Raw genomic sequence first — 26,637 nt, forward strand, 5'->3', positions numbered from 1 at the left:
CTTCCCTCCCTCCAGAAAAAATTCAAAAAAAAAAAAAGCCCTTTCATTTTTTTTCCACATTCTTAGCCTGCAGCTAAATAAGAAGGTGCGGACCAAGGGGGGCCCAAGCAGGGAGGGGAGCCACCAGCGGTCAGTGACTATTGGACTGTCGAGAGGTTCGCTCTCTCCATCTTTACACTCCGCCAGCGGTTTCACCAACTTGTTCTCACACCATTTGTGTCTTTTAGTCGAAATATTTCGAAGCCGATGCTTCCCTAGACTTTCAACTGATTCTCAAAGTAATGGACAACAACGAAAACGTGACCATGAGTTCTTGTCCGTAAGTGAGATCGTCGTTTGTGATTAGGCCGTGGGAAAATATTCCGACCACATGTGTTGTTGCTGCTGCTGCTGCTCACCTATTGCATTGTGAATATGGTGTGACCCTGGATTAATTATTATGTTCTTCATTTCAAACAGGTAGGACACATATTTAGAAAATTAGTTTTTCTACCACGTTTTATTTTCATTTCGAAAGAATAGTCGTAACAACGCTTTTTTTCGAGATCCTCGAGGGCTTTTTTTGAGAAGACCCGCCATGTTTTTTTTTTTCATTTTTTTTTTGGCGCCGGAATTTTTTAGTTTTCTGAGAATGTGATGAATTTGATCTATGCTCCTCGTTACGTGTAACACGATTATCGTTTGGGTGTGTACCACATTGCCGCCGTTTCACAAACGTTTCCACTGGAATGTCTAAAAAATCGAATTTATTTTCAAAGAAAATATTTAATGTAAATTTTCGTTTTTTTTTTTTTAAATTTTCCCATGCAACGAGACGTTAGCAAATGTATCTTTAAAACAAATGTTGGGTTTCCCCCTCGAAACGTCAAAAATATTGCACGCGTCGTATTATGAAGAGGGCAAACAAAACCGAGACCAATTTACTCATCGACTAACAAACGAGTTTTCCGGCTGTTTTTTTTTTCTTTCGTAATTTTTGTTGTTGTTGCTTCGAATCCGGTTTTGTGGGGAAACAAACTTTTTTAGGGAGTTGTTCTTTTTCTAACCCGTGTGTTTCAAACACCTGTGGTGAATGTCAATCCAAACACTCGTTGTATTTCTAGGCCCTTTTATTTTTTAGTGTGTACATGCGTAACAGATGTTTTACGTTAACAAAGATATGAAACTTTCTAAAGACCTGGTTCGAATATTACGCATTTTTGAAACTCAAGTCACCACCTTGCATCTTATGATCCTCGATCTCAATTAACCTGAGGGTCCAGTCTCCACGTTTGGGGAAGAGACCACCAGGGTCGCCCTTTTTATATTTCTCATAGAAAATAAAATATTATATAATATACCCTTTGAATAAAATAGCCGGCAATCACGACGACCGACTATTTTCTTCTCTTCTAGAAAATATATATTTAAGAAAAATGACTTTGTCCGTGCCGCTTTAATTCCTCCCCTCGAACAATTTTTTTCTTCTTCTTCTACAAATGTTTCAAGACAAACGGGTTTTTCGTATTCCATCTGTATTTTCTTTTAACGCCCACTAATAGCTCACGGAGATATAAAAAATGTATTTTTCTTTCCCATCTACCGGCCCCAGAGTAGAGCCTTCAGAATAGTTGAAAAATCGAAGCTATATGTCTTGTTACAATGTGTGTCTATTTACACACACCTGTGGAACAGACACAGTGTTGCATTTTGAGAGTATCAAAAGGGAACACCTTTCCTTGATCTTCATAATCCATCATTCCGTTCGGGGTTTTTTTTTTATTGTTGTTGTATAAATTCGGGCATCCAACTGGATTTCTTTTTCTGCTAGACGCGGGATTGCCATTGATAATATTCGTAAAAAAAAGAGAAAATGGTAATTATCGTTTCTTTTTTGTCTTCGTCCAAAAACGATTGAAAAGAAAAAAAAAATTTCGAGGGCTTGTTTGCCTTCAACACAAGACACAAAAGAGACGTTCTATTAAAGAATGTTCATGTTGAGCGTTTGAGACGAGGGTTAGGGTGGAAAAGAGAGAGAGCGGAAGTGACCCCCAAAGTCCAGATTTATGGCCATGTTATTTTTTCTTTTCTTTTATGTGTGCATCCAACAACAACAACAACAAGCCGGGAAAAATACCTGAGGGCGTCTACCGCGTTCAATAGATTCTTCTTAAGTCTATCCGATCTTGGCGGTTATTGGGGGAAAAGCTGTCGGGATTGAACCAGCACAAACAAGAATTAAATTTTATTGTACTTTATTTTACGTATTTTCTTTTTTCTTATTGGAGGGTTGAATTTGATTAAATCTCCCATACCACCCGCAAGGCCACCTCTTTCTCTTTTTCTTTTCTTTCACGAACAAAAAAATTTGAAGGAAGAATTGATTGAATTATGCAAAGAAGGAGGGGATTTTTACACGACCGCTGACGTCGTGGCGTACCAACATGATGAACGAGACGTGTCGTTTGGTGTTTTACCTTTTTTATTTCCCTTCCCCATCGTGTGTACGTCTCGCTGCAACATTTTCTTTAGAAGAGCAATTAGCGGAAAGGGGGGAAAAACAAAAGTAGTGACGGACGAGTAGATTATTGGTATAGCTAAGATGGCGCCACCATGTATTTTGGCTGCGATGATGGAAGAATGAAAGAAAGAGGGAAATTCATGTTTGATATAGCCTCCAGTCATGTGTGTGTATGTTAAGAAGAAGAGGGAGGGGGGGATAAAAATGGTGGGACGCACCTGTGGTGGTTGGGAGGCCCCAAACACATACCCAGGTATTTTCTCTCTCTCTCTTTCCCAATTCTTTTTAGATATTTATTTTTTTATTATTATTTTGGGTTTTCTTTCTGCTGGCCCTTTCGGATGGGAAAAGGCCAGCGACCTGGGCATCTTTTTGGCTCTTCCCTTGAGGGCCAGCTATTCTCTTTTTTACCTTCTCAAACAAAAGAAGGTGTTCCTGTTGGAGGAGGGAACATTCACTTTATTGTCGTGTTCCATACATACCTTTTTTTTCTTTTTTAAAATGTGGGATACATCGAAGATGAAATAGTGCGCTAATTTGTGCGCCATTTTCCCTACCTGAAACAAATCGGACGGTTAATTGAATTTGGTGACAATTTCATTTTTACTCAATTGATTGTGGAGACGTTAACTTTTTATTTAATCCCCTCATTTTATTGTTTTTAATGAGCCTGGTCATTCGATTTTGTTAAGTAGAAAACGAAGCATTCATGCCGATGATTGAGAGTTTAAACAAAAATGACAGAAGGGAAATTGACTCTTTGTTTTTCTCTCTAGTACCTGTCGAACATAAAAAAACGGGTTTCAAATTTATACAATCGTTTCAGAAAAAAACAAAAGTCAAGGAAAATAATTTTTTCGATAAAGACGCTGTCTGAGTTCCCTTCCCCCCACCCCGAATATGCGACATTTTTTCTCCAGACATCGTGAAAAAAAAGGCAGACAGAAAAACAGCAATTGTATGGTAATCAGTATGATAATGACATTGAGAATTGAAACATTTTTTAAATTCAAAAATTTCGTTTAAATTAAAAAAAAAATCGTGAGCTCACGATTCACTCGGGATATGCCCGCAGTCCGTGACACACAAGTCACGCTGTTGACCTGTGATGCATTCTCACGGTCCCTCTCCTCTCCATCTTTTCTGGTCTGTTTGATTTAGATAAAAACAAAGGGCTGTCTTAATGAATCCAGTGCCAACTAGTTTTGATGAATTTGGATAGATCCGTTCGGGTCACGGCCTTTGTTTTTACGCCCTTCCAATTTGATTTTTCACTAAACGTTTCCCAAACTAACATATACACGCACAACACAGTGTAATAAAAAGTGGCAGCTCGCTGTCACGCTAAACCACAACCGCCGGCTCGTGCGCACTTTGTCTTTTTTTTTGTTTTTTTTCTTTCTTTCATCGATCGCCACCTGGCGATTTTTCTTTTTTTGACCGCACGTCGTTTCGTTTTCAGTAAAACAAATAAATAAATAAAAAAATAGTACGTTCCAATCATCCATTTTGTTGCTATTTGTTTTGTTTGAAGGATGTCACGTCGGCATTTTTTGTTTTTCCCCGGCCGGATAACCGGACAAGGAGCCGCCCGTCTTTGTGAATCAAACATTTTGAAATTATTCATCTTGGCGGAGAAATTACATTGACCTCGACACTGATGTTTTTCGAACGCACCCATTTCCCTTGTCCAAGGTTTCTCTTGTCATCTCGACTCACGGTCAAACGTTCGTAAGTTATATCCAAACAACACGCACACACACACACACACAGAAATGTCCGTTCCAATTTTCTTGTTGTTGCGTAAGTTAAGAATATTAAGAGAGACGCTCGTTTTTTTTTGCTGAATTTCCCGTCGGGTCGCACGAGATGACAAATGGATATTGGATGTTGTTTTCGTGTTGCGTTTCCTGCTTGTCTTCATCCTGTGGGATGGAACGAAGCCGAAAATAACTTCCGTTCCAATGTGTATTTTTTGTTTTGTTTTTTTCCTGATGCGACTGTTGAAAAGCCATTCGAGTTAGAAGTAGATGGTCATGATGGCCAAAGGTATGTTGGAATAACTGGACATCGTCACGATCGAATCGCGTAAATAAACACAAGGAAAGCTCGAAAAGAAAAGGTGACGTCAGTCGGAATAGATTAGAGATTGAAGAGGGGCTAACGCGGATGGGAGGGGGAGGAAGGAAGGAATGTATATCGAATGGATTAGAAGAAGAAGTAGCCTTACATGGCAAAGGGGGAGAGGCGGAAAAGGAAAGAGAATCAACTGTGACAGGCCGTGACCAAGAATTCACTGTGTGCCCGTGTGACATTGCACGGGGCAGAATGCGACCGTCTTTGCCAAGTTTGCCTGACGAACGGCTGGAACATCCATCATAAAGTAAATAAAGGAGAGGGGGGGGGGGAAGAATTAAAGTGTATCAGAACATTCCTGAATGAAGATCGAGTTACATTTGAAGTAGTTATCAGATACGCTTGGACCCTGGGTCATTTTCACGTTTTTTATTTTATTTATTTTTTCCTTACTCCCCTCCCAAAAGAAAGAGGGACATGAAAAGGAATTTTGCTGACAAAAGAACAACGATAGAAAACTTTCTGTGTGTGTGGCTGGAACACGACCAAGAAAAGAATCTCAGGCTTCCGTTTCGCTCTTCCCCCCTCCCCCTAAAAGCCCCGCATTTCACGCTAATCTCATCAAATATGGCGAAGAAGTGGTAGCCAACGATCCTGCGCAAAGACTCTAGAACAAACACACACACACACACAAAAGGGGACTGGGGATGTTTTAAATGTTTGCATGTCCGAATACATTCAGGGGGAATTTTCATTGGCTGTCTGGAGGCCACACAAAAGTTTTTTCCAGACGTAGTATAAAGAGAACAATGTCTTGTGGCTTCACTTGGTATTCGTGCGTTTTCTTTTATTTTTAGAGAAGGGTTTTCTTCTTCTTTTTTAAACGAGTGGGGGTCGAATGATGGTCGTTGACATTCACTAACGAATGGAACATGGACGTCTCTATTTGAACGTGTCGAATATCTGCGCTTTCAGCAGAAAAAAAAAAGGGCTCTATGTGAATAATGTGGACCAGCTTCGGTTGCGGGATTCTTATGGCGTCCGTGTCTAATCCCGAACTGTCATCAAGCGTTAATGAGTCAACTTGACGGGATTCTTTTCTCTCCTCGTCCAGCCGTTTGGACGAAATTGGATCCGCGCATCATTCCGGAAATAAACTTTTCGTGGCATACCTTATGGTGCCATCTGTCTGTGTGTGGCACGACGATAAACTATAAATAAATAAATATTTTTTTTCTTGAAAAAGATGGTGGCCAAAAAAACAGAAGAACTACCCAAAGAGTCATTTGGCAACGTCCTTGGCTTTGCCGTCATTAAATGAAATGTTCAAAATTTTGAAGAAATAAAATATTCTTCCAGAGAAAAATAATCATAAAAAATGCGTCGAAACGGATGCCAATAGTTTTTGTTTTTTTTTCTTTTTTAGTTTACCGGACAGAAACTTCCTGGTCGGTTTTTTCTTTTCTTTCTTCTCCGCACATCGTTACCATTTTCAAATGTAATCCCGATACGCTTGGTTCCGCATCACTCGCTTGTCCGCTCACTAACGCGTTTTGTGTGTGTGGCTGTGGCCAAGTGTCTGTTGATGTCCTAAATGTAATCGAAGGTTGTTTTTTTTTTCGGGTTTCGGTTCCATTGGAACGAAGCCTTTGGTGTCATGGTCGAATCGACATTTTAATTGTTTATTTTATTTTTTTATTTCAAAAATTATTCACGCTGTTTTTTTTTGAATATTTTAAAATACTAACAGATGCGCGTTGTTTTTTCTTTTTTAAACAGATTTGAGGGAGAAGATATTTGACGGAAAAGAAGAAACGCGGGAGCGGGGGGAGTCCATCTCTCCTCCTCCTGGTCCGTCAGGCCGTGCGGCGTGTTCCATGGCAGCCAGTCCCGAAGGCAGCAAAAAGGTAAAGTGGTAAACTAACCCCTTTCTTCTTTTCCCTTTGTTGTTGTTTTCTTTTCCATTTTATGATGTTGGAAAAAAAAAGGAGAGAGAGACCTTGGTACGTACATTGGGTGTAGGAAAGTCGAGAGAAAAAAAAGAAGAAGGCCGTGCATAGTTATTATGTATCGTCTTGTGTTTTTTGTTTTTTTCGATTCTTTTGTTTCTCGCACGTAGCCTTGTCCGTTTCATTTGTTGTCAAACATTTTCCTGTTTGCATTCTTCTTTTCAATGGACGTACAAGTTTCTCTTCTCCTTGTAACTGTTTCCTGCCCCTTCGGGGCAGGGTTAAACCTTGTTTAAAGTTGTTCAAAAAAGAAGAAGTTGGGTCGAAGGGATATACGTGTACATATTGGCGGTCGGCTGGGGGGTAGAAGCCGTGACCGTCTTTACACGCATTCAAACCGAGATCCCATTTTGCCTCTTTGGTGGTGCGCAACGCAAAGCTTGGAACGACCCCAAGGTATAGAAAAGAAAGCACAGGTTCATGTCCGTTAAATAGAAATGTACAGAGGGGGGTCCGTTTGAGAAATGAGGCTGTCTCGACAGAATAAACTAGGCATGTTACATTTATAACGTACAATGGCGACGTCTGGTTTCGGGCTTCAATAGAAACCAAAAGTAGTCGCCGTAAGGTAAACCTCGGTGTCTAGTAGCCAAAAAGTCACCCCCTACCCCATTTTTTTTTTTGGGGGGGGGGGGTGTTAATTGGTTAAAAGTTTCAGGTCGAGTCGGTTTACATGTTTGAATTTGTAAAATGCGTGGTTTTCGCGTTTGTTTCTTTTACTGGATTGTTGTGGATCGTCGTGCCATCTAGCGGTTGCATTCTGAAGGTCTCTCTTGAATTTTCAAACGGAACGAGTTCAGAGAATTATTAAAACCCAAACGGGAGGAAAATAAGAATGGTAAAAAGTTTAAGTGGATAATAATAGAAATAACGATGATACAGTTCCGCTTGTTTATTTTTAGTTTCTTTGTGTTTAATTGAAGAGAACGACTACAAAAAAAATTTTTAATAAAAGCAAAATTAATAAGGATAAAGAAGAAGAAAAAAATGGAAAGAGAATTTATATTTTTAGAAAGCCAGTCACGCTTAGGTTTAAAAATTACCTCGACACGCTAATAGTTTCACCTGGAATATTCTTCGCTTTGAACGGGAAATGATGATTCTCTTCCCTTCCTTTTTGTTTTGTTTTTCACATCGCCTTCCCGTGGTCGATTATGTAAAACGACAAACTCTGAAAATCTTTGGCTGCCGTGCAAACTATTCTGCATATCAAAACAACAGAAAAAACAAAAAAAAAAGAAAACAAAGAATTTTCTCAGTTGCACAGAGGTTACACCATCCTCTGATATGGCAAAATGGATTGAAACAAAAGACACGCCGTATATTACATTGTCTGCTCCGCCTCTTCCATTGTTTTGCCGACTAGATCGAGAGACAATCATCGACACACCACGCCATTCAATGCCACAAAAGAGTAGCTACGCAAGAAAATGTTTTTTAAAACATGTTTTTCTGCTGTTTTTAATGAATACTCACGGCCTCGCTGTACGTACGATACGTCTGCCCGTGTATACACTTAACCCCCCACCGAGTTATGTTTCCGTCTTTGCGTGCATGAGAACACGACCTTGAAATTGCACAAGTTGATGATTTTTTTTTTTTGCCCTTTTCCACCGTGTTCGGTTGTTGTTGTTGTTGTCTGTTCCTTTCGGGAGAAGGAGAACTAATAATTTTTGTTTTGTTTTTTCCCTCTTCGTTTCGGTCGTGATTGCGTGTTGTAGGGATCATCGTCGGGAGGTCAACAACAACGTCGCCGGAGTCACGGTAACAGCCACAACAACGAGAACAGCCCGCAGAGCTCAGCCAACTCTTCATCCAGTCATCATCAGCTGAGTCTGCGGGCGCCTGTGATCCGCCACCGCGATCCCAAGGCTCCCGTCGTCATCAGCGGTTGGCTCTTTAAACAAGGCAGCGATGGCCTCATGTTGTGGAAGAAGCGATGGTTCGCTCTTTCACAGTATTGCCTCTTCTATTACGATGGTACGTAAAAACAAAACAAAACTCTCTCGTTGTTGCCTAAAACGAGGAAATGCGCATTAGAATCGTTATCAGCGATTTCTTTCGTTATTTCGATGATTAGATGAAAACGGAAGTTGCCCAAGAGAGAGAGAGAAAAATAAAAAATGTCAAGGGGAGTGACTTGTGCTCCACCTGCCGTGAGATTCTTTTAATAGGGGGCGACATGTACACAACGGCGAAAGGGGAAAAAAAAAAGGTTGAACAATTCAAAAAACGGTAGACAGTTGACGTCTGTGATTCATCCGGTGCGCACGAGAAGAAAACGACGTCCTTTCTTTGCCCCCGAGTTTTGAAAGAAATTCCCAATAATAATAAAAACAGTGTCTTTCTTGTCATCGTCAAGGAAATCGACTTGCACAGTGAGTGAAGTACCCCATCTTTTTAATTTAAGTGATGCGGGGAAGGGAAAGCTTTGGATTACGACATTTCGATGGTACCACCAGCATATCGACTGCGTTATCACGCTACATTTCTAGTACTACCACTAACGTTAATGTAGAACTGGGGTCACTTTTGTGTGTGTGTGTGGATTTTATTTTATTTTTTTAAAGGCTTCGTTATCGGTTGTGTGTCGTGGTGGCCTCATTAGATATGCGGATGGTTTTTAAAAGAACCAACGACGTTCGACGTGAATTTAAAAAAAAACGTGTAGGATACTCTCGTTAAGTGTCTAGATGGGAACGAATCGATTTATCGAATGTTAGATGAGGATTTTTTTCTTTTTCTTTTCGGATGGTATGTTTTCATTTTCATGCCTGGGAGCGTTGCTAGCGCATTGGATTCTCTTTTTTTTTTTTTTTTTAAAGAAAGAAAGAAAGAACGAAAGAAAAAACGAGAAAAACACGAAAGTGATTGTGTTACTTCGTGGTCCAAGGTTCCGGACGTGACTCTGGTCTTTGTCACGACCTGCAGAACTCGAGAAGAAGAATTTTTTTTGCTGATTCGCCATTTGCTTAACTTTTTTTTTTTCTTTCTCGTTTCTTTTGGTTTTTCCAGGTCCTGAAGAGGAGAAAGTCTTGGGTTCGTTGCTACTTCCCGGCTACACGATCCGGCCGTGTTTGGCGGGAGATCGGGACCGATTGGTTTACCGCAAGTACGCCTTCAAAGCCGAGCATCGCAACACTCGCAGCTTCTATTTGGCTGCCGATTCTCGACCGTCCATGATCCAGTGGATGAACGCTCTGAGTCTGGCGGCCATTTTACAAGACTCCAAGAGTTTATCCATCACGTGAGAAATAGCTTAGCCCCCTCTACTCTATTTATTTTTTTTCTTTAATTTAACATTTCATTTCCACTTTGTCAACTTTGACAGAGCCGAGTTGAATAGAAGCCAATTGGACGAATCTACGAGTAGTGGATCCGTCGCTCTCAACGGAAGTCGCCGTTCTTCCAAGGCCGTCGCAGAGAATAAAGGGGTTGATGCGTCGTTCGACTCGACGGCACCCGATCAGCCGACAGGTGCGTTTTATTTTCTTTTTCTTGATTCTGTTGTAGCGTGTGGTAACTATCCCCTTGGTCTCTTCTTTGGAAAATATAAAATGAACGCTTTGGTATACGATGTTCCTAGCGGGAAATGTGTACCGACTCGTGACAATTATACGGACAATGGCATCACTGTCTGATGACTTTTCTTTTATTATTCTTTGAATCCTTTCTCTCGTTTATTCTAGCCGCTTAGTCGTGTTTAAGCGTTAGGGAAATCGAGAAGCAACGCTGTCCCGTCTCTCTCTTATTTCTCCTTTGTTAACAGAAAGAAAAAGGGATTTTCAGGAGACATTTCTTAATAGAACATGTAACGGTTTCTCTCATTTTTTTTTGTCGTCATTGTCACTAAAAAGAAAATAACCGTAGTACTCTGACGTGATGTCTCTTTGTCCACCAGCTGTAACTCAAGTGTTGTTTATTAATTTTTGTGTTTTCTCTTTTCATGTCTAATTTTGGATTGACAGGTCAAAGGCAGCCATTGTACGCCAACGCTCCGCCGAAACCGCGCAGGGCTTTAAACACGAGCCGTGATTCGTATTGTTCCAGTTCACCGGATCGATCACCGGAACGTCCCGCAGTATTGGCCTCGTCGACACCGGCCGCGGTAGGAGCGGTGGGATCTTCCGCATTTGAAACGCAAGGCAACAATCGAACGCCAACGCCATCTAGCGCCATGTACGGACACCACCAGCAAGTGGCTGTCCGCCAAATGCAGCGCGGCAGCCAATTTCACAACGGCAGTCGAGTCTGGCCTCATCATCAGAAGCAACAACAACCGCACGTGCAACAAAGACCCGTCTCGGCCGAAGTGACGACGTTGATGCAACAGCAACAGCAGACGATGATGAGGCACCGGAATAGTCCCCTTCAGCCGCAGGCCGAACGACGAACGCCGGACGCTTACGGCCGCTTCAAAACCGAGTACGAAGATGTTTACAACAACAGCAGCACGGCCAGCTCGACGAATTCACCTCAAATGCTTCCGGCTGGAGCGTCGACAGCCACTCCGTCCTCCAAGGGATTTGTGGTGGCCCACAGGAGCGAAGTGGCCCGTCGGGTGCCGCCCAGGCCCCACAGTGTAGATTTTCTTCAATATCCCAACGTGTCCGGCACTCCACCGCTACAACAGCAACCCAGTGACTATTGGTCTTCCGAACAAAAGTACGCCCAGCAGGTCCGGCAGTCGGTCATGCGTAACTATCCACGTGATCATCAGCCGACGGACAATGTTCACGTGACGCCAAAGGAATCGGAACAACAACAACAACAACAAACAATTCGTCGAGTGGTGCGTGATCCAGCGGAAATTTCTCGTGACGTCAAAGAGAGCGCCCTTTGGTCGTACGTCCAGGCAGCTGGGCAAGCCCATTCATCCGATGCTCATCACCGGCCGCATACCAAAACAAATATGTCCGCTTCACAGGAGAATCTGATGGCGGAAGAATCGCTGGCCATTTATAATCCATGCGAAGGGCAGCTGCAACAACAACTCTTTCATCGCTCGGCTAGCGCCCGGCTCCCCAAAATGGCCAAACAACAGCCGGATTTGCTCAATTCATCGCTGGCCGATCATCCACTCGAACTGGACAATAAACGCACCGAACAGGTAAATGATTATTTATTTATTTAAAAAAAAATTTTTTTTTTTTTGGGTGGGTGGGGGGTCCATTCTTCAATCACGCCACCTATTATTTAAAACTCACCATTTCCTGATTCTAAACACATTGCCAGAGGGAAGAATCAATGAAACGCTTGCTGGAATGGAAGCAGAGGATGTTGCAATCACCGCTGACGAGGAAAAGTGGCAACAGTGTCATCAGCGGAGGAAGTGGCGCCCGGAGCAGTGAACGCAGCACGCCCACGACTGCCGATAGAGACGCTCCTTCTCCAAGGATGCGGATCGACTCGCCCCTTCATCCTCAACAGCAGCAGCAACAACAACAACAACAGCCAAGTAAGTTATTTACTCTCTCTCTCTAGACATGGGCGCACTTTGGATCACGCTTTCCTCCTATCCGCTTTGGTGGCATATTTAATTCCGGCACGCTGCATTTTATCGCTTCCGTTTTTCGTTGTTTATCGGGCATCATAAAAAGGCTGGCGTTTATTTCAATGTAAAAAAAAAAATTCCCTACCTTTGCTTCTTTTTTTTAATTCTCCCTGGATACCTCTCTCCATTTTCCCCTATCCTTTAGTCGATTAACAATCCCAACATACCCCCCTCAAAAAATTCTCCCTGGATGATGGCATCCGCCGATGGATATGTGGCTAACGGTCTCGAAACAGAATTTTACTAACTCACGCCAGCCCAGCGTTTGCGTTTGTGTCTCTTTGTTGACGTTTGGTTTGATTGTTCGTGTCGTTGTCTCTCCACCTTCTTCTTCCATCCAAAAAAAACAAACAAAAAAAACCCTTTCAAAAACGAAACAAAACGTACGAAAAGGCCCCATCCAGCTGACGGATTATGGAAACGCTGGAATGGGAAATTTCGCTACGATGAGGCGAACGGTGGCGCGGGCGGCGCAAGATCTTCTCCATCAGGAACAAGTGTATCAACAACAGCAACAACAGGAGCAACAACAGGAGCAGCAACAACCCACCACGTTGAACGTGGCATTCCGCGCCTCTCTAAAACGGCCAGCCGCAAACGAGAAAATCAAAATCCAATTGGACGAAGAAGCCGACGTCCGCAAGGAATTCACTTACGAATACGTTTTGACGGAACCGTCTCGAGAAGGAGACGGAGCTTCGTGCCAAGAGCCGGAAGATTGCGTTCCGAAAGTGTCGTGGCCCAGGCCGTCGTTGATGAGAGAGAAATCGAGCGCCGTGGCCGATTTGAGGGCCCGCAGTGAAAGCCCGTCAGCCAATCGAATCCTTTTTTTGAAAGATGTCGAAGAAGCCCAACAGATGTCACCGCTGAAAGCCCGTCCCAAGCCGCCACCCAAGCCCAGTCTTCACGACTTGCAGCAGGCGTTCCAGATCAAACGCAATGGATTAATGACCCATCATCACATGATGATGTTGGAAGAGGATCAGCTGTTGATGGAGCAACAGCAACGTTTAAGCTACGCAGAATCTTTGCCGGAATCGCTGGCCGGATTCGCCGCCACCATCGTCTCCGAGGATGGCATGAGTCCCTGCCCGTTTGAGCAAACTGTTTCGCCCCTCATCTCCGAATGCGATTGGCCTCACAATACAACTGGGACGGGCTCGTCTCCGGCCCCACTTCCAGACTTGATGTCGCTCGCGTCCGTCGCTTCCGGTCAGCTGAGAAGTCGTAGTCGCAGCTGCGGCGGAGGCGTCCACGCGCCATCCGAGAATCTCTACATGAACACGCAGATGGCGGAGCATGAGGCGGATCAATCTGGATCAGCGTCCGTCATGGAAGATCATTATCTGCCCATGACGTCGACCAAATTGGTGTCGGCTCGCTCCCCTCCGCCGCTTCCGGCCGCCAATCATTATCATTTCGAAGAGAACGCCTACGTCGAGATGACGGACAACGGGAAAATCAAAATTTCGCCACCTGGCGGTGCAACAAGTAATCGCGGCTGCAACGGCAAACCTTCTTCCGTCTTCGCCGGAGTCTTCGATCCGTCCTACCGATCGCCCGAAAGTCCGCGTTATAGCGAAATAACCGAATGTCCCTCTGGCGGAAGGGAACAACAGGAGGAAGATCAGCCGCACTATGAATTCATTTACAAAGCATCCAGCCAATCCGAGCCGGTCTACATGGAAGTTCCGCAAAGCGGAGAAGAAGAAGAAGAGGAAGAAGCAGCAGCAGCAGCAAAGGGAAGAAAAGACGAAGGTACGGAGGAAGGACGAAAAGCGGATGGCGATTGTGAGAGGGAAGAAGAAGCGGAATCGAATGCGATCCAGGAGCGTCAGACGAGCAGCGCGCTGGACACGACGGCCATGGAAGAAATGGATGACGGCGGAAGATCTTTGGAATTGATCATCACCCCGCCCCGACATCCGCGTTTCAGCATTTCGGACACATTCCGGCCGGCTTCCTATTTTCTAAGGTTAGAGACGATTCCGGCGACGGAAGAGAACGGTCTGGATGATCAAGTTTATGGGCAATCGGATGATCAATCGGATGGCGAACTTGTCTCTCCGCCGCCCATTCCGACGAGTCCACCTCCGACGGATCACCAACACCACCACCTCCATCACCGGCCACCGATCCATCACAGCCGCAGTCAGAGTTTAGATACGTCCCAGGACTACTTTCAAGGACGGACGTCCCGGAATAGCATCGCGTCTGAATTGAACCACAGCGTTTGCGGCCGGCCGCCGTCGGATCTGTCCCAGCGGCGGAGGCCTTTGACTATCGTTCCGCAGTCTGGAGGATTTGCTGGTGGATTCCAGCGATGATCACTTGGCAGCCCTCACCTCGGCTCACAACACGTCACGGATTTCGACCGCATTCCAGGGCAGCACTCAGAGCTTGGCTTCCAACGGAATGCGCAATGCGGATTCGTGGAATCAACCGCTGTACGAGAATGTCTCCCAGCCTGTCGGCGGACACGTCCGCCAAGCGTCGAGGATTAGTATCACGTCGAACACGAGTCGGCGGATGAGCTCCTCTCCAGCCGGGTCGATCCATTCTGAACAGCCGCAACAAGCGCAACCGCAGCAACAACGGTCGCGTTTAGGATCGGTCCTTTCACTCAATTCCAACTCATCGTCGGTGTGCCGGAGTGAACAGAGCGCCGGAGCGCCTTATTACTATTCGGATTTGCTGGGCAAGACAGCGCCCACTCCGCTGGAAGCCAGTCTGGAGGACGGCAATTGCAGTCTACGTTCGTCGAGCTCCAGGAGCGCTCAAGCGCAAGCGGCCAAACAGGCCTATCAGCACAGTATGGATCGACTCCGCACAGTCCAGAAAAGATCATCGCCGCAGGGTTCAACTTCCAAATTGGGAAGCGTTTCGAATTTAGAGTGCCATCACACGTCGGCTCAGACGCCCACCAGTTCCGGTCAATCGCGTCCGGAGCCCAGACAGTTATTGGAAACGCTGCGCAAGCAACAGCAGAACCAGCAATATCAGCGAGCTCAAACGCCGGATTTGTTGGCCAACCATCCGGAACAAGATTCGTTTTACTACGCCAATGGAAGGGGAACGGCCGCGAGTCGTCCATCAGTCGCCGGTGATGTGATGCGTCGCGTCCGTTCGCTCGAAGGTCTGCTGGATGAAGATGCGAATCGATCCGTGCCGAGATCGGAATGGACGGATCCGCAACCCAATCGATCATCGGTGGCCTCTCATGCTAGTTACATGACCAATGGATCTAACGGCCATGTTCATCCGCCAGCAGCGGCTGAGGCGCCCCGTTACGCTCGAGATCCGACGACGCGGAGCCACGCTACGAAAACTCTTCCGTCGCACGCCCGCTCTCCGCAGGGCAGCGCGTCGGGCGATTTCGTTGGCGGCGAATTCTCTCCGTGGGACGAGGACCAATTGTGGCGCGATAAATTGAGACGGGCCAGTATCCGGCACACGCGTTCGATGGACATGCTGGATGAAATCCAGCACGATCATCAGGATAGTAACCAAACGAACGGCAAATCTCATCTTCCGGCCGAGGAAGATTGTTACGAACGATTGCTTCAATACTCGGCAACGTTGGAGAGGACCAAACGTGGCCAGACGTACCTGGACGGCTACATCTGGGACGAAATGGAACAGCGCTTCCGAGAACCGGGTTGCACGAAATCGCAGAAAGAAGCGCCCGGGTTGCCGCCTTTGCCGCCGCCTCCGCCGTTGGTGCCCCCGCCCAATCATGCGACACCGTCGAGTAACAACAACAACAAAATGCGTCGCATCCTTTTTTAGGGGAAGGCCTCCCCCCTCCTGCTTTCGAAATTGACCGCGAAAAATTGCGTCAATGGGATCTCATGTCCACGGCAGCTGTCCCGTCATCGGCGGTGGCGCTGCCCGACAATCAAGCCATCAATAAGGAGGGAGGGAGGCGTCCGGCTGCTGATAGCAGTAGCAACAACACAACGAAGGCCGTCCATTCGAAATCACCAATACCGCCGCCATCATCGAGCGATGCAATCAGTCGAACAGCAGCAACAACAACAACATCACCATCACCACCAACACAACCACCACCCCCTGTCCCATCCACACCAATCCAGGCCATCCGTCCGTCCCCATTCCACCAGCCAGTGACGCCCGACCTTGTCCGCACTCCCGGTAAGATGATATGATAGTCTCACCTCTCTCTCTCTCTTTCACTTTCCTTTTTTTTATTTATTTTTTTTTTTAAATTTAATTTTTCTGTTTTTACATTTTGATGTTTTGCTCAAATTCCCCGCACCGTGTGTCTCGTTTTGATTTCCTCGGCTTGGCTATACTTCCCTGACTTTCTTTTGTTTTCATAACTTGATAACACGTGTGTTACGTTATACCATTGTGTTATCGTGTCTCGTGGGAATCAACAACCTCCTCCCCACCTCAACAACCGAAACCCCTTTTTTCATCGCGCCCCGAAATGACGACCAAAGTCATTCGAGCATTGAGACGATGTCAGGAGTGCGTGTTTACATCGTATTTAAAACAACACCACACACCCTCGTGTGTGTGTGTGTCTGTGTTTGTTTGTTTGTCGCCCCAGATATGTCTATTTTCGACAAAAAAAATCTCTTTTTGCCAGGGTGGTCTCAAATCGTTCAAGTTTGAAACAGTTCCACCTTTAAAATGGTGCGTCTGTAAGGTTTTAGGTACTCGAGTATTTAGGCAATATGTTTATATATATACATATCTCCATTTCCCCTGCTATGTTTCTTTTGACGTTTTCCCATTCCCTTCATTGCGGGAATTCCAACACCACCAGCCGAGTTCTGCGGGCGCTTTTCGTACCCACTAAATCTCTTTTTTCTTTCTCTTCTCTCACTGCCAAAGTCATTCCGACAAGCGGAGATGCATTGGCGCAATCGAGCGCGTGTGCCAATGTGGAAGAATCAAGAGAGAAAAGGTTACCGATTCATCTTGCAGACACTCCTCTCTCTTCTTCTTCTTTTTGTTTTTGTTTTTTTTAAGGTATTTTCATTTCGGATTGCAACGGAATCAAAAGAGAAACGTATCCAACCGGAAGTCTGCGGCCAATAGAAAAACAAAACAAAAAAAAACAAAAAACTCTTTTTTCTTGTTGTTGTTTCTCAGCTCATCATATCTCCATTAGGATAGATGCTTTAGACAGATAGAGCGTGATTAAGCCAACTCTTCGTGAGCGTGCATGAAGAAGAAAAAAAAAAAGATAACGGCCATTGCAGCTGTTACGGATTTAGAGGGGGGAAATTGCTGCCGGTGACTGGTGTTTTGTGTCTATGTTGTTGGTGGGGGGAGTGCTGCTGCTTTATCTTTGGCTTTTTTGGCCTCTTCATCTTCTCCTTTGAGCACATGTATAAAAGAACTTTAACGTTTTTAAACGTTTGGTGACTTTCCCTTCCTATTCGGGAAGTTGTGACTTCTTGTATCCCGTTAGGCGGTTCGGGAGGATTGACTAAAGAAACTTTTACCTATGGTCGTTGGCCTCTCTTTCAAACCCACCAGGAGGCAGAGCTGCAACAACCTTTTTTTTTTTATTTGGTTATGTGTATGCTTCGATTTATTGACTAGTCATCATCGAATATGGTCCTTTTGTTGCCTACGACGTCGCAGCTTGAGGCTAAAAATCCTCCTACGCTTTAAGCATCTCCATTTTGCCCTGTCCCGTTCACGGTTATCGTGCCAGTTTAACTCGGATGACGTTGAGCGGCGTCTTTTGACTAGGCTAATGACACACAGCCTTTTTCTCTCTTCGTCTTCTAACCCATCGATCGTCTTAGATGCCATTGTCTCTTTCTTTTTTCTTCTTCTGGGTGTAGGCAAGTAGTGGAAGAGAGAGAGAGAGAGGGGGGTCGTCGTGTAACGGATCGATATAGGCCGGCCATCGATCCGTTTGCCCCTAGTCTCTGACGTCATTTATACACAGATCAAATGGCCGTCGGGTTTCTAAGCTCCTGTCGACTAGAGCTGATCTCGGGTTTCTTGGCGACACCAATTGAATATCTTTTGAAAAAGAAAAGTTTTTTGTTTTTTTTTTTTCTTTTTCTGTGTCTATTTTGTTAAACTTTTTTGCCATCTTGTATTGCGAGTAGTATTGGCCGAGAGGAGGATAACAAACCAGCAAAGGACTTAAAAGAAGTAAAGGAAAAAAAACAGGGGGGAAGAAGAAAAAGAACTTGTGAACGTTGCCAACTGGGTCGCTGCGGGTCGTGCTCCGCCTACTCCCAACGCTTCCGAGTTGTACCGTGTTATCCACCATCAACATCTTGATGCCCGGCAGCCCCGGCTCCTTTTCAGTATGCGGCCAGCACCCGAGCTGAGCTGACGGCCATTTTTATTTTTCTCTTTTTCTTTTATTTTCTTCAGTTTTTTTCTTTTCTTTAATTCTTTACGAAACGCGTGAAAACGACCATGGCAGAAGCAGGTTCTTAACACGTGCTATACACGACACATTTTTTTTTTTCAAAGTTCTGGACTACAACAACAAAATTGAGGGCAGGTGTTTCTTCGTTCTTTTTTGTTGTTGCTTCTGCGTAGACCGGTCTGACAGTGAATCAACTTATTGTGGAAGGCTATTTACGCATCGTTGCGCCACGTTATTAATACAGAGAACACACATCCTTCCATACCGAGTGCTTCTAGTGCGGTGTGGTGGAAACACAACGAACCGTGACGGAATAAATAAAGAAAAAGAAGGGAAGACGACACACACATGCAAACATTCAACAAGAATTAAAAAGACTAAAGTGTTGTGTGTGTCTTTTGAAACTGGTTTTTCTTTTGTTTGCTGTCTGGTCGCTTCTCTCCATCTTGTGGTTTATATGTGTGTGTGTGTGTCACACTCACGCGGTCTTCACGTCTATGGCCCTGTGTGTGTGGGGGGCTATTGATCACAAATAAAGGGGGGGACGTGGGGAAAGCAAATCTGAAAACCGGTTTTTTTTTTTTTGTTTCAGCATCTATTTTGTTTGGTTTGGTTTGCTTTTTAAGTGTTGTATTTCTTCCACTTGTGTCGGTTTGACTTTGTCCGGTCTCATCTCTCGCCATCTGGCCATCGCTTGAGTGAAGTCAGCTGACCTGGAACGGCGCTGCCTTTTGAAAAAATAAAAAGAAATGGTGAATTTCCGCGTGCCGAATCCAAAGCCAGAAAAGCAAAATGGCCCAGACATAAGGAATGTCGTCAACACATCATTTCTTTTGGTTCTTTGAACCGTAAAGCGTGACACGAGCGTCCGGAAGGCGAGATAGAGATTTCAAAAAAGAAAAAAAGGAAGAAGAGAGAGCAAAAAAAATTCAAGAAAATTCTTATCTCTTATTTTTTTTCTCGCTTCGCTCTGCATTTCTATAATTATACGTAGACGTCGAATCAGCCGCAAAAAAGAAAAGAGATGGATGCAGCAATGTGCCTTTTCTGTTTCCGATGCATATCGGGTAAGAAGTTGTCGACGGCGACACCCCCCTCCATCCCTTTATTTCTTCCTCTTTTTCCGGGATTGTGTTGATGGATGGCTACGCCTTTTTATGTTTAATTTGAGATAGAAAAAAAAAATAAGAGAATAAGATGAACAAAATTAAAGGGTCTCCTTCTGTATACAAAAGACAAAATTGGGGGCCCCATCTTGATCGATCGCGTTCCCGCCGGCCAAAGTTGACATTGTACATTCGATGGATTCATCATCTTATCATATGTATCTCATAAAGTTTTTAACGTCGTATCGTGCCAGACGAGGTTCTCCTCGAGACAGGCAAACGCTATTACGGGTGAAAAGGAAGAGAGAAGTAGAGAGAAAATTCATGATGAAACTACATATATTTTTTTCTTTCTCTGAACGCATTAAGTTCTTTTCAGAATGTTCTATCGCTCCTGTAATCCTATTGGACATTTTCTCTCAGTCTGCCCGTTTGGTTATTCTCGGACCAACGAGCCCAGTTCGCTTCGTATAACATTAAGCGCCTTTCAACCCTGGTTAATTAGATTGCCAACCTTCATCCCCCCCCCCTGTTTTTCTAAGGACTCCTTCGTATGCACCCACCTACCACCTTTCCCTTGTCAAAAACAAAACCCTGGTCTACTGGGTGAGGAGAAACTGATTGGTTTTTCTTTTTCTTTTTTTTGCTTCTTCTTTGTCCGTCTGCGTGTCTGTCGTCTTTGCTCGCCGTCTGTTTGTAGGTGGATCGAGCCCCGTTGATGCTGTGGCGGCTGGACTGAACCATGCGACGACAGGAGCAGCCGGAAAGGCAATCAATGGTCTCAAGGTGGCCTATAGCCAAAGTGGTTTGACGGGCAAAGTTTCGTCTACTTTAGTGACGACGCATCAGCCTCCATCAAGTAATCAAATGGTGACGGGCGAGATCTATCATTCGGACACGGACGTGCCGCCTAAAAAAGTAAGCAACACTTCCATGAACGGCCTAAACGAATTGAGAAGAAAAAAGAAAAATCTTATACATCTTATTTCGGAGTTGTCGGCCACCCGTCGCGTCGGCTGGGCTGCCCGTCATGTCACGGTGTATATTTAATTTTATTTTCTTTACTTTTTTCAAAGGGTAAATTGCCTCCGATGATCGGCCACGACCAACCATCGACGCACAACGGCAACCGACAGCCGGGCGATAATAAAGTGCAGCTGTCGGCGGGCGACCTGCTGGGCCGGACACATGAGGAACTGGTTCTGCTTTTGATCCAGCTGAGGCGGCAGAGTTCCGCCTTGGTGAAGGCACGTGACGCCTGCCTCCTCGAAATGGAAAGCCAGGTATGTAGTATAACTGATTTATTTATAAGCATTTATACGTATTTATACAAATGTGTGGAGATCGAGGGTTGGTGGGTGGGAGGTAAAAAGAAGAACCTGGAACATACACACACACACACACACACAAAAAAGAGGGGAAAATCGCCGTCATCACCATATTCGGGCCCGTTGTCTTCGTTCGTATTCAACGGCCGTTAAGTCGTGGCCAGTTGCCCGCAGGTGTCTTTTTTCTTTACCTCCGTTCTTTTCTTACATGGCCATTAGAATGTCGTCGCCCCAAAACTTCCATATGATAAAACCGAGATTTAAGTAATCGTGAACGGGGGAAATGCATCTCTGTCTCTAAATTTTCTCTTTTGGTTCATAGATTCTTTTTTTTTTTTTTGGGGGGGGGTTTAAATGCCCGAGTCGTCGTCGGAAATGATATACGGCCGCCTCGTCTTGCGTTTCCCCGTCCTCATTTGAATTTCCAACCAAACTCTTTACTGTTTTTATTGTTGTAAAAGATAGAACCGGTGGTCCAAACGGAACGGCTCTGGGGGGGAGAGAAAAGGGGAAGTCATCCGTCTTGGAATTGTTCTCCCTAGATGTCTCCGTTGTTTGTCATCGTTCACGCTTTGATTCTATCGGAATAATCAATGAATGACATAACAAGGAGCTGTTTTACTTTTCCCATCAGAAAGATACATCAACACACACACACACACACACAAAAATAAATTAATAGCCAAGTAAGGCTCCCCAGACTGATAGATCTTTAGGCAGTGAGCATAACAAATAGGACGGCCAGCGTTCATAAATACAAGTTGGAAACGAATATAAATTAGCCGGATCATTCAAAGTAAATGCTTGGAAAAACTGAAAAAATAATAATCAGAAATTCGCTTTTGGTTGGAAATTGGATAGGTTGTAGTATTACTCTTGTCCTAATTACCATTTAAAGAGATGTCCCTGAAGAGACGAGACATGTGTTACTAAGGCAAAACTTTTTAAGAAATCCCATTTTAAATAGTTACAAAATGTTAGTTTGTTTTGTTTTGTACAGCCGAAGTGCGTAGAATGCGTCAAATGTAGTTGTTCAAACCTTTAGGAATGTTGCCCAATAGCTCAGTCCGCATCAACAGCGAATTGAAACTCGTTGCGGCGGTAATTAACGCGAGGGAATCTTGTTTATTTCGTGACAAACGAAAGAAAACCCGTCTTTGGAATGATGCGTTATCAACGGTAGATTGGCTCAGATAGAAATGTACTAATTGAAACACAGAGACACCGTTGATTCGGAATTCTTTAATTTCTTATTTGATACATTCCAGCACTAGTTGCGGGGGGAATCATGAACTAGTAGATCGACGCACGTTTGAAATGAGTTTCAAACCAGTCCACTGAGATGTTGAAAGTTAACTTTCGTCGATCGATAACGTTGGGGAGACCTCCGTGAAGGGCCTTCCCATAAAAGACGCGTTTTATTCCTGGAAATATTTGCGACTCTTTTAATGAGAAGTGAAACTTTCATGTTGCGTAAAGAGCGAGTTTTTTTTTTTTTTTCAAAAGTTTTATTATTCAGAGAACATTTTCGGATGAAATTTAACTTAACTACCTACCACAATTAGAACTTTCAAATTGAAAACGAGTTGTGACCAAACTGTTAACCTAACGGCACCTTGTTATGGCGACAGGTAAAACTTGCTGCACTGGATATTTCTCACCGGCAAGAATGCCTGATTAAAACTGGTGAATTAAAACACCACGTTAAGGAGCTGGAAAAACAAGTGAGTCATTAACCAAATAGAATTTTAAAAAGGCTTGTTTTGACACACACACGATTTACGTTCATTTCATCTAGTTGGAGAAATTGAAGCCCATGATTAGCTTGGTAGACAACATGGTCAAACTCGGTTCGTCGATGTCACCGCAGAGACACAAGAAATTGCCCAAACCAGAAACGAGCACAGCCGTGAAACGGAATTTAACTCCGATGCTTCATCATCAGCAGCAACAGCCGAAATTCCAACCTTCGCCTTACGAACCTCCAGCGTACAGCAACGTCCAGCAGAGGAATGCGACGATGGTGTTCCATTCGACACCCAATCGTGCGGCTGATAACGACGCCAACGCGTTTTACGGGTCGTCAGTTCAAGGGTGGCAGGAGGCGCAGATATCGCAGCTCGAATCCAAACATCATCAGCTGGCCCAGCTGGAGAAGTTTGTTCGCGAAGAAGGCGCGGCCATCCATCGGTTAACGCGCAATCAGCAAGTTCTGAGACTGGCCATCCGCGGAATCCGACAGCAGACCAACGCGGCTTTGCAAAACGCTGATTACGGCGAGGTGGAACGCTGCCGACAGCAACAGCTCTTCCTGGAACGTGAGCTTAGCCAAATTCATTCGCTGCTGGCGCTGAGTTCCAAACGACTGGAAGACGCCGCGGTGGAAATCAGCCGGATCGAGCGTGAAATCTCGTCACTGCATCAGCAGTTGCATCGCGTCGGGGCCAGCAACCGTCAACACCTGCAATCTGGCGCTGGTGGTCATTCGTTGAACAGGTCTAATAATGGAAGGGAAATGGCTTGGCTCGAGGCGGAATTGAATCGTGTCCAGCAACATGTCTCGCAATTGCAGACCAAGCGACAGGAACTCAGCGCCCAAGTCAATTGCCTCACGTCTGCCGATTACTTCCTCGATCTCGACGAATCGTTTAACAGCACCGGAACGGCCAAGCGCAAACCGATTAGCACATGGTCAATACTTTTGTTTTTTTATTTGTCTTTACAGTAAAATTGATTTATTGATTTATTTTCTTTACTTAAATCCGTTTTTCATCCGTCATTGCAGGTGCGAAACCGATCTAGACTCCCTGAACACAATTGATCGCCTAACCCGCAACCAAGATCCATCGGCAATGTACTTCAATACTGGCGGTGGATCGCAGCATTATCAACAGGAACAAGAGCAGCAACAAGAGCAACTGTACCAATATGACGACCATACGATGCCTGTAGACATCAGCGAAGCGGATGAGCGGATGAAACGATACTACGGTATCGTACCTAAACAGCAGCCACCGCCTCCTAGCGCCGCAGACAAGGCAGAAATCCGCACGGTTCGCATCGTCAAACGGGAGTCGGAGAAGCGTCAGCGTGACAAGACGAAATCGCGGTACGACGACAGCTCTTTCGGAATGGATGAATTGGCTGAAGAGGATCAAGCGCATGGCGGCTCGAATGGCTTCTACAGCGAAGATCCCATCATGGACGATCCGGTTCTGTCGCAGTTTAGCCATGTGTTGACGCTGCCGAGGCGTGGCAGCAAACGGGATGAACAAGGCAGGCGGTCCCTGTCGCAGCGCAATTCCATCGCTATGACGGAAACTCCAGCGGATGCACGAACTCAACCTCTTGGCCCAGATCAGTGGAAAGGGTCTCTTCGTCCGCGTCGCAACATGTCGTCGGTAAGTTAAACTCTTTCATTCATTTTTTTTCTTTTGAATTTTTCGCTCGTATAACCCGACACAACAGCGGTTCGTATCCGCTGTACAGTTAAAGGTAAGTCTTGTGTAATGTAGCATGCATTTTTATTGTACTTTTATGTACATTGTATGTCCCGTTTTTTTTTTTTTCGTTTTGTGTGCGTTTGTTTTTGTGGTCGGTTGATTTCTGTTGCTTAACAATTGCCCGTTGCTTTTTTGTTTTTATATTATCCTTATCCGTCTATTTGTTTTTGCGTGTGCTTCCCCTCCGCGTGTCCTGCATTATTTATAGTTGTCGCTTGGCGATCGCAATTCGTCCACCAGCTTGGACATGGACACTGGCGAGTCGACCGAAGGAGGACTGGGCAGTCTGGATTCGACTCAGCGCTCGCCCGTCCTTACGCCCGTTTATACTAGCGATGCGGCGCGTGAGATCATCGAAGAAATGCGTCGGCAAGACATGATTACGGCCCGTCGTGCCGTACCCCGTCACAAAAGACGCCACATAACAATATCCTGTAGTCAACCCCTTGTCCTAGAAGCCCTGACCTCTGATACGGTTCGTTTCTCTTTTGTTTTGTATTTTTGAAGTCGTAGATCCGTTTGGGTTTTTCTTGCTTCTTTCCTTGTCTTATTGTTCGTCTTTGTTTCCTTTCGTCGTTAAAGAATACGGGGGTCGAAAGGGAACAATTGATTTTCCTTTGATTTGTGTTGTTGGATCTTTGTTAATGTTTCCGGTGTTGTTTCCACGACAGCGCATGACGCAAGGACGGGCCAGAGATGACGTGGATTTGCAGAGAGCATTGCGCTTCCATCATCCGTTTGCTCCGGACGTTGTCCGTTCAACCATCACTCAAGCCATCCGTATCAATGAGAAGACGATTGATAATATACTTTGCGCTCCGGATAAAATCGTCATTCCCGAGCGTTACGTGCCCGAACAGGAAGTAGAGGAACTGGGTGAAGAAGAGAAGCAAAAAAGGCTCAAGAAAACCGAGTCCATTCGACGCATGCTGACGGGCTATTCGACTGGTGTTGATCTTCCTCGACCTCCTTCCAGTAAGTAACAAGAGCCTTAGATGTTTTGTTTCCGTTTGTTTTCTAGCGTAACATTGATCCGCTAACCGTCTGTTACTATTTACGCTAGTCGCTGCTACCACTGACATTGTAGAACTGTCGGAAGCCAAGCAGCTGCTGGCCAAGGAGCGCCAACAACGCGATCATTTCATCGGCCTCAACCAGATGTTGGTTGAGGAAATTAAAGAAAAGAGCAAAATGGCTGCAGGTAAGAAACGTGGCATAAATAGTTTCGCTTGTAGCATTTTGAATTGTTTTTTTTTTTTAATTATTATTTTGTTTTTTCAATTATTTTTTGGCACGCATTTATGATTTATTTTTGGTTCGTTACATTAGCTGATGCATGTTGTTTTTTTGTTTTATTCATGTCTTTTTTTTTTTTGGCCCGACACAGCGCCAAGCCTGAGCATGGAAAGCCAGTTTGCGGCTTGAAGCGAAACGCAAGTTAATAAACTGCGCAACTTCTCCTCCTTCCCATGCCTTCCTCCTAGCGTAGAGTCCCCCCTCATCGGTTAGTTTCGAGTCTTTCATTTTTACATCAGGTTACAAGTCTGCCGCTTGGCTGTGCTGCAGCTTTTTCTCAATTTTATAAAAAACACTAATGTCGCAATGTTCACGCCCCATGCTTAATGGACGATGATGACGATCCGATTGTTTCATAATCTCAATATTTAGTTCACGCTTTGGCCAACATGAAGTCGCGACGGGAGCACAGCAGCGAAGAGGACGACTGGTCACCGCCCGCCGACCCACTGCCCATCTATCAACAGCGCTATAACTACCTCACGTGAGCTGACATGGTGGGACGACAACAGTGACGGCGTCGTTGATGAGCGATCTTGTAGACGGTTTTTTTAAAATGTTTACAGTCGCATTTTCCTTTTTCTTTTTAGGCTTTTATTTTATATAATTTTTTTGTGTATCTCAACCCGCCTACGGTTGCGGGTAATGAACCCGCTCCACAATTAGATTGGCCAAAATTTTGTCGTCAGATTAACTGATAGCAATCCTAAGTAATAAAGAAACGTAGTGGCCTTGTTGCAAATGATTCAAGGGTATTGACGTTACGCGTATGTTGTTGATTGTTATAAATAATCACGTTTGAATTTTTAAACAGTTTGGTGGATCGTTTTGTCCCTCTTTCCTCTCTGTTGACAAGGGCGAATGGGTTTGAATTATTGCGAGGGGACACGCC

The 26,637-nt window shown here is 44.8% G+C and overlaps 1 protein-coding gene and 1 long non-coding RNA gene across 3 annotated transcripts; one reads left to right on the plus strand and one right to left on the minus strand.

Annotated features, from left to right (window-relative positions):
- The first annotated feature begins 118 nt into the window (after positions 1-118).
- On the plus strand, positions 119-26,296 carry LOC116925153. Its single transcript, XM_032931781.2, is given in 19 exon segments — positions 119-459; positions 6,356-6,483; positions 8,307-8,565; positions 9,601-9,832; positions 9,917-10,062; positions 10,554-11,695; positions 11,821-12,043; positions 12,533-14,427; positions 14,429-15,904; positions 15,907-16,294; positions 20,319-20,536; positions 20,695-20,901; positions 22,578-22,670; positions 22,745-23,637; positions 23,732-24,347; positions 24,658-24,924; positions 25,121-25,424; positions 25,513-25,650; positions 26,118-26,296. Coding segments are annotated over 18 exon segments (8,643 nt in total). The 5' UTR covers positions 119-459; positions 6,356-6,453; the 3' UTR covers positions 26,234-26,296.
- On the minus strand, positions 7,463-8,311 carry LOC123473729. Of its 2 annotated transcripts, XR_006648037.1 has the most exons (3): positions 8,062-8,311; positions 7,914-8,003; positions 7,463-7,787 (listed from the first exon to the last, which is right to left on the minus strand). It is a non-coding gene; the product is annotated as an uncharacterized LOC123473729 (long non-coding RNA). The 2 variants fall into 2 exon arrangements; XR_006648036.1 differs by having other exon boundaries at positions 7,463-8,003.
- Positions 26,297-26,637: the final 341 nt, after the last annotated feature.

The sequence above is a fragment of the Daphnia magna genome, linkage group LG6 (assembly GCF_020631705.1).
Source record: "Daphnia magna isolate NIES linkage group LG6, ASM2063170v1.1, whole genome shotgun sequence".
Lineage (NCBI taxonomy): Eukaryota > Metazoa > Arthropoda > Branchiopoda > Diplostraca > Daphniidae > Daphnia > Daphnia magna.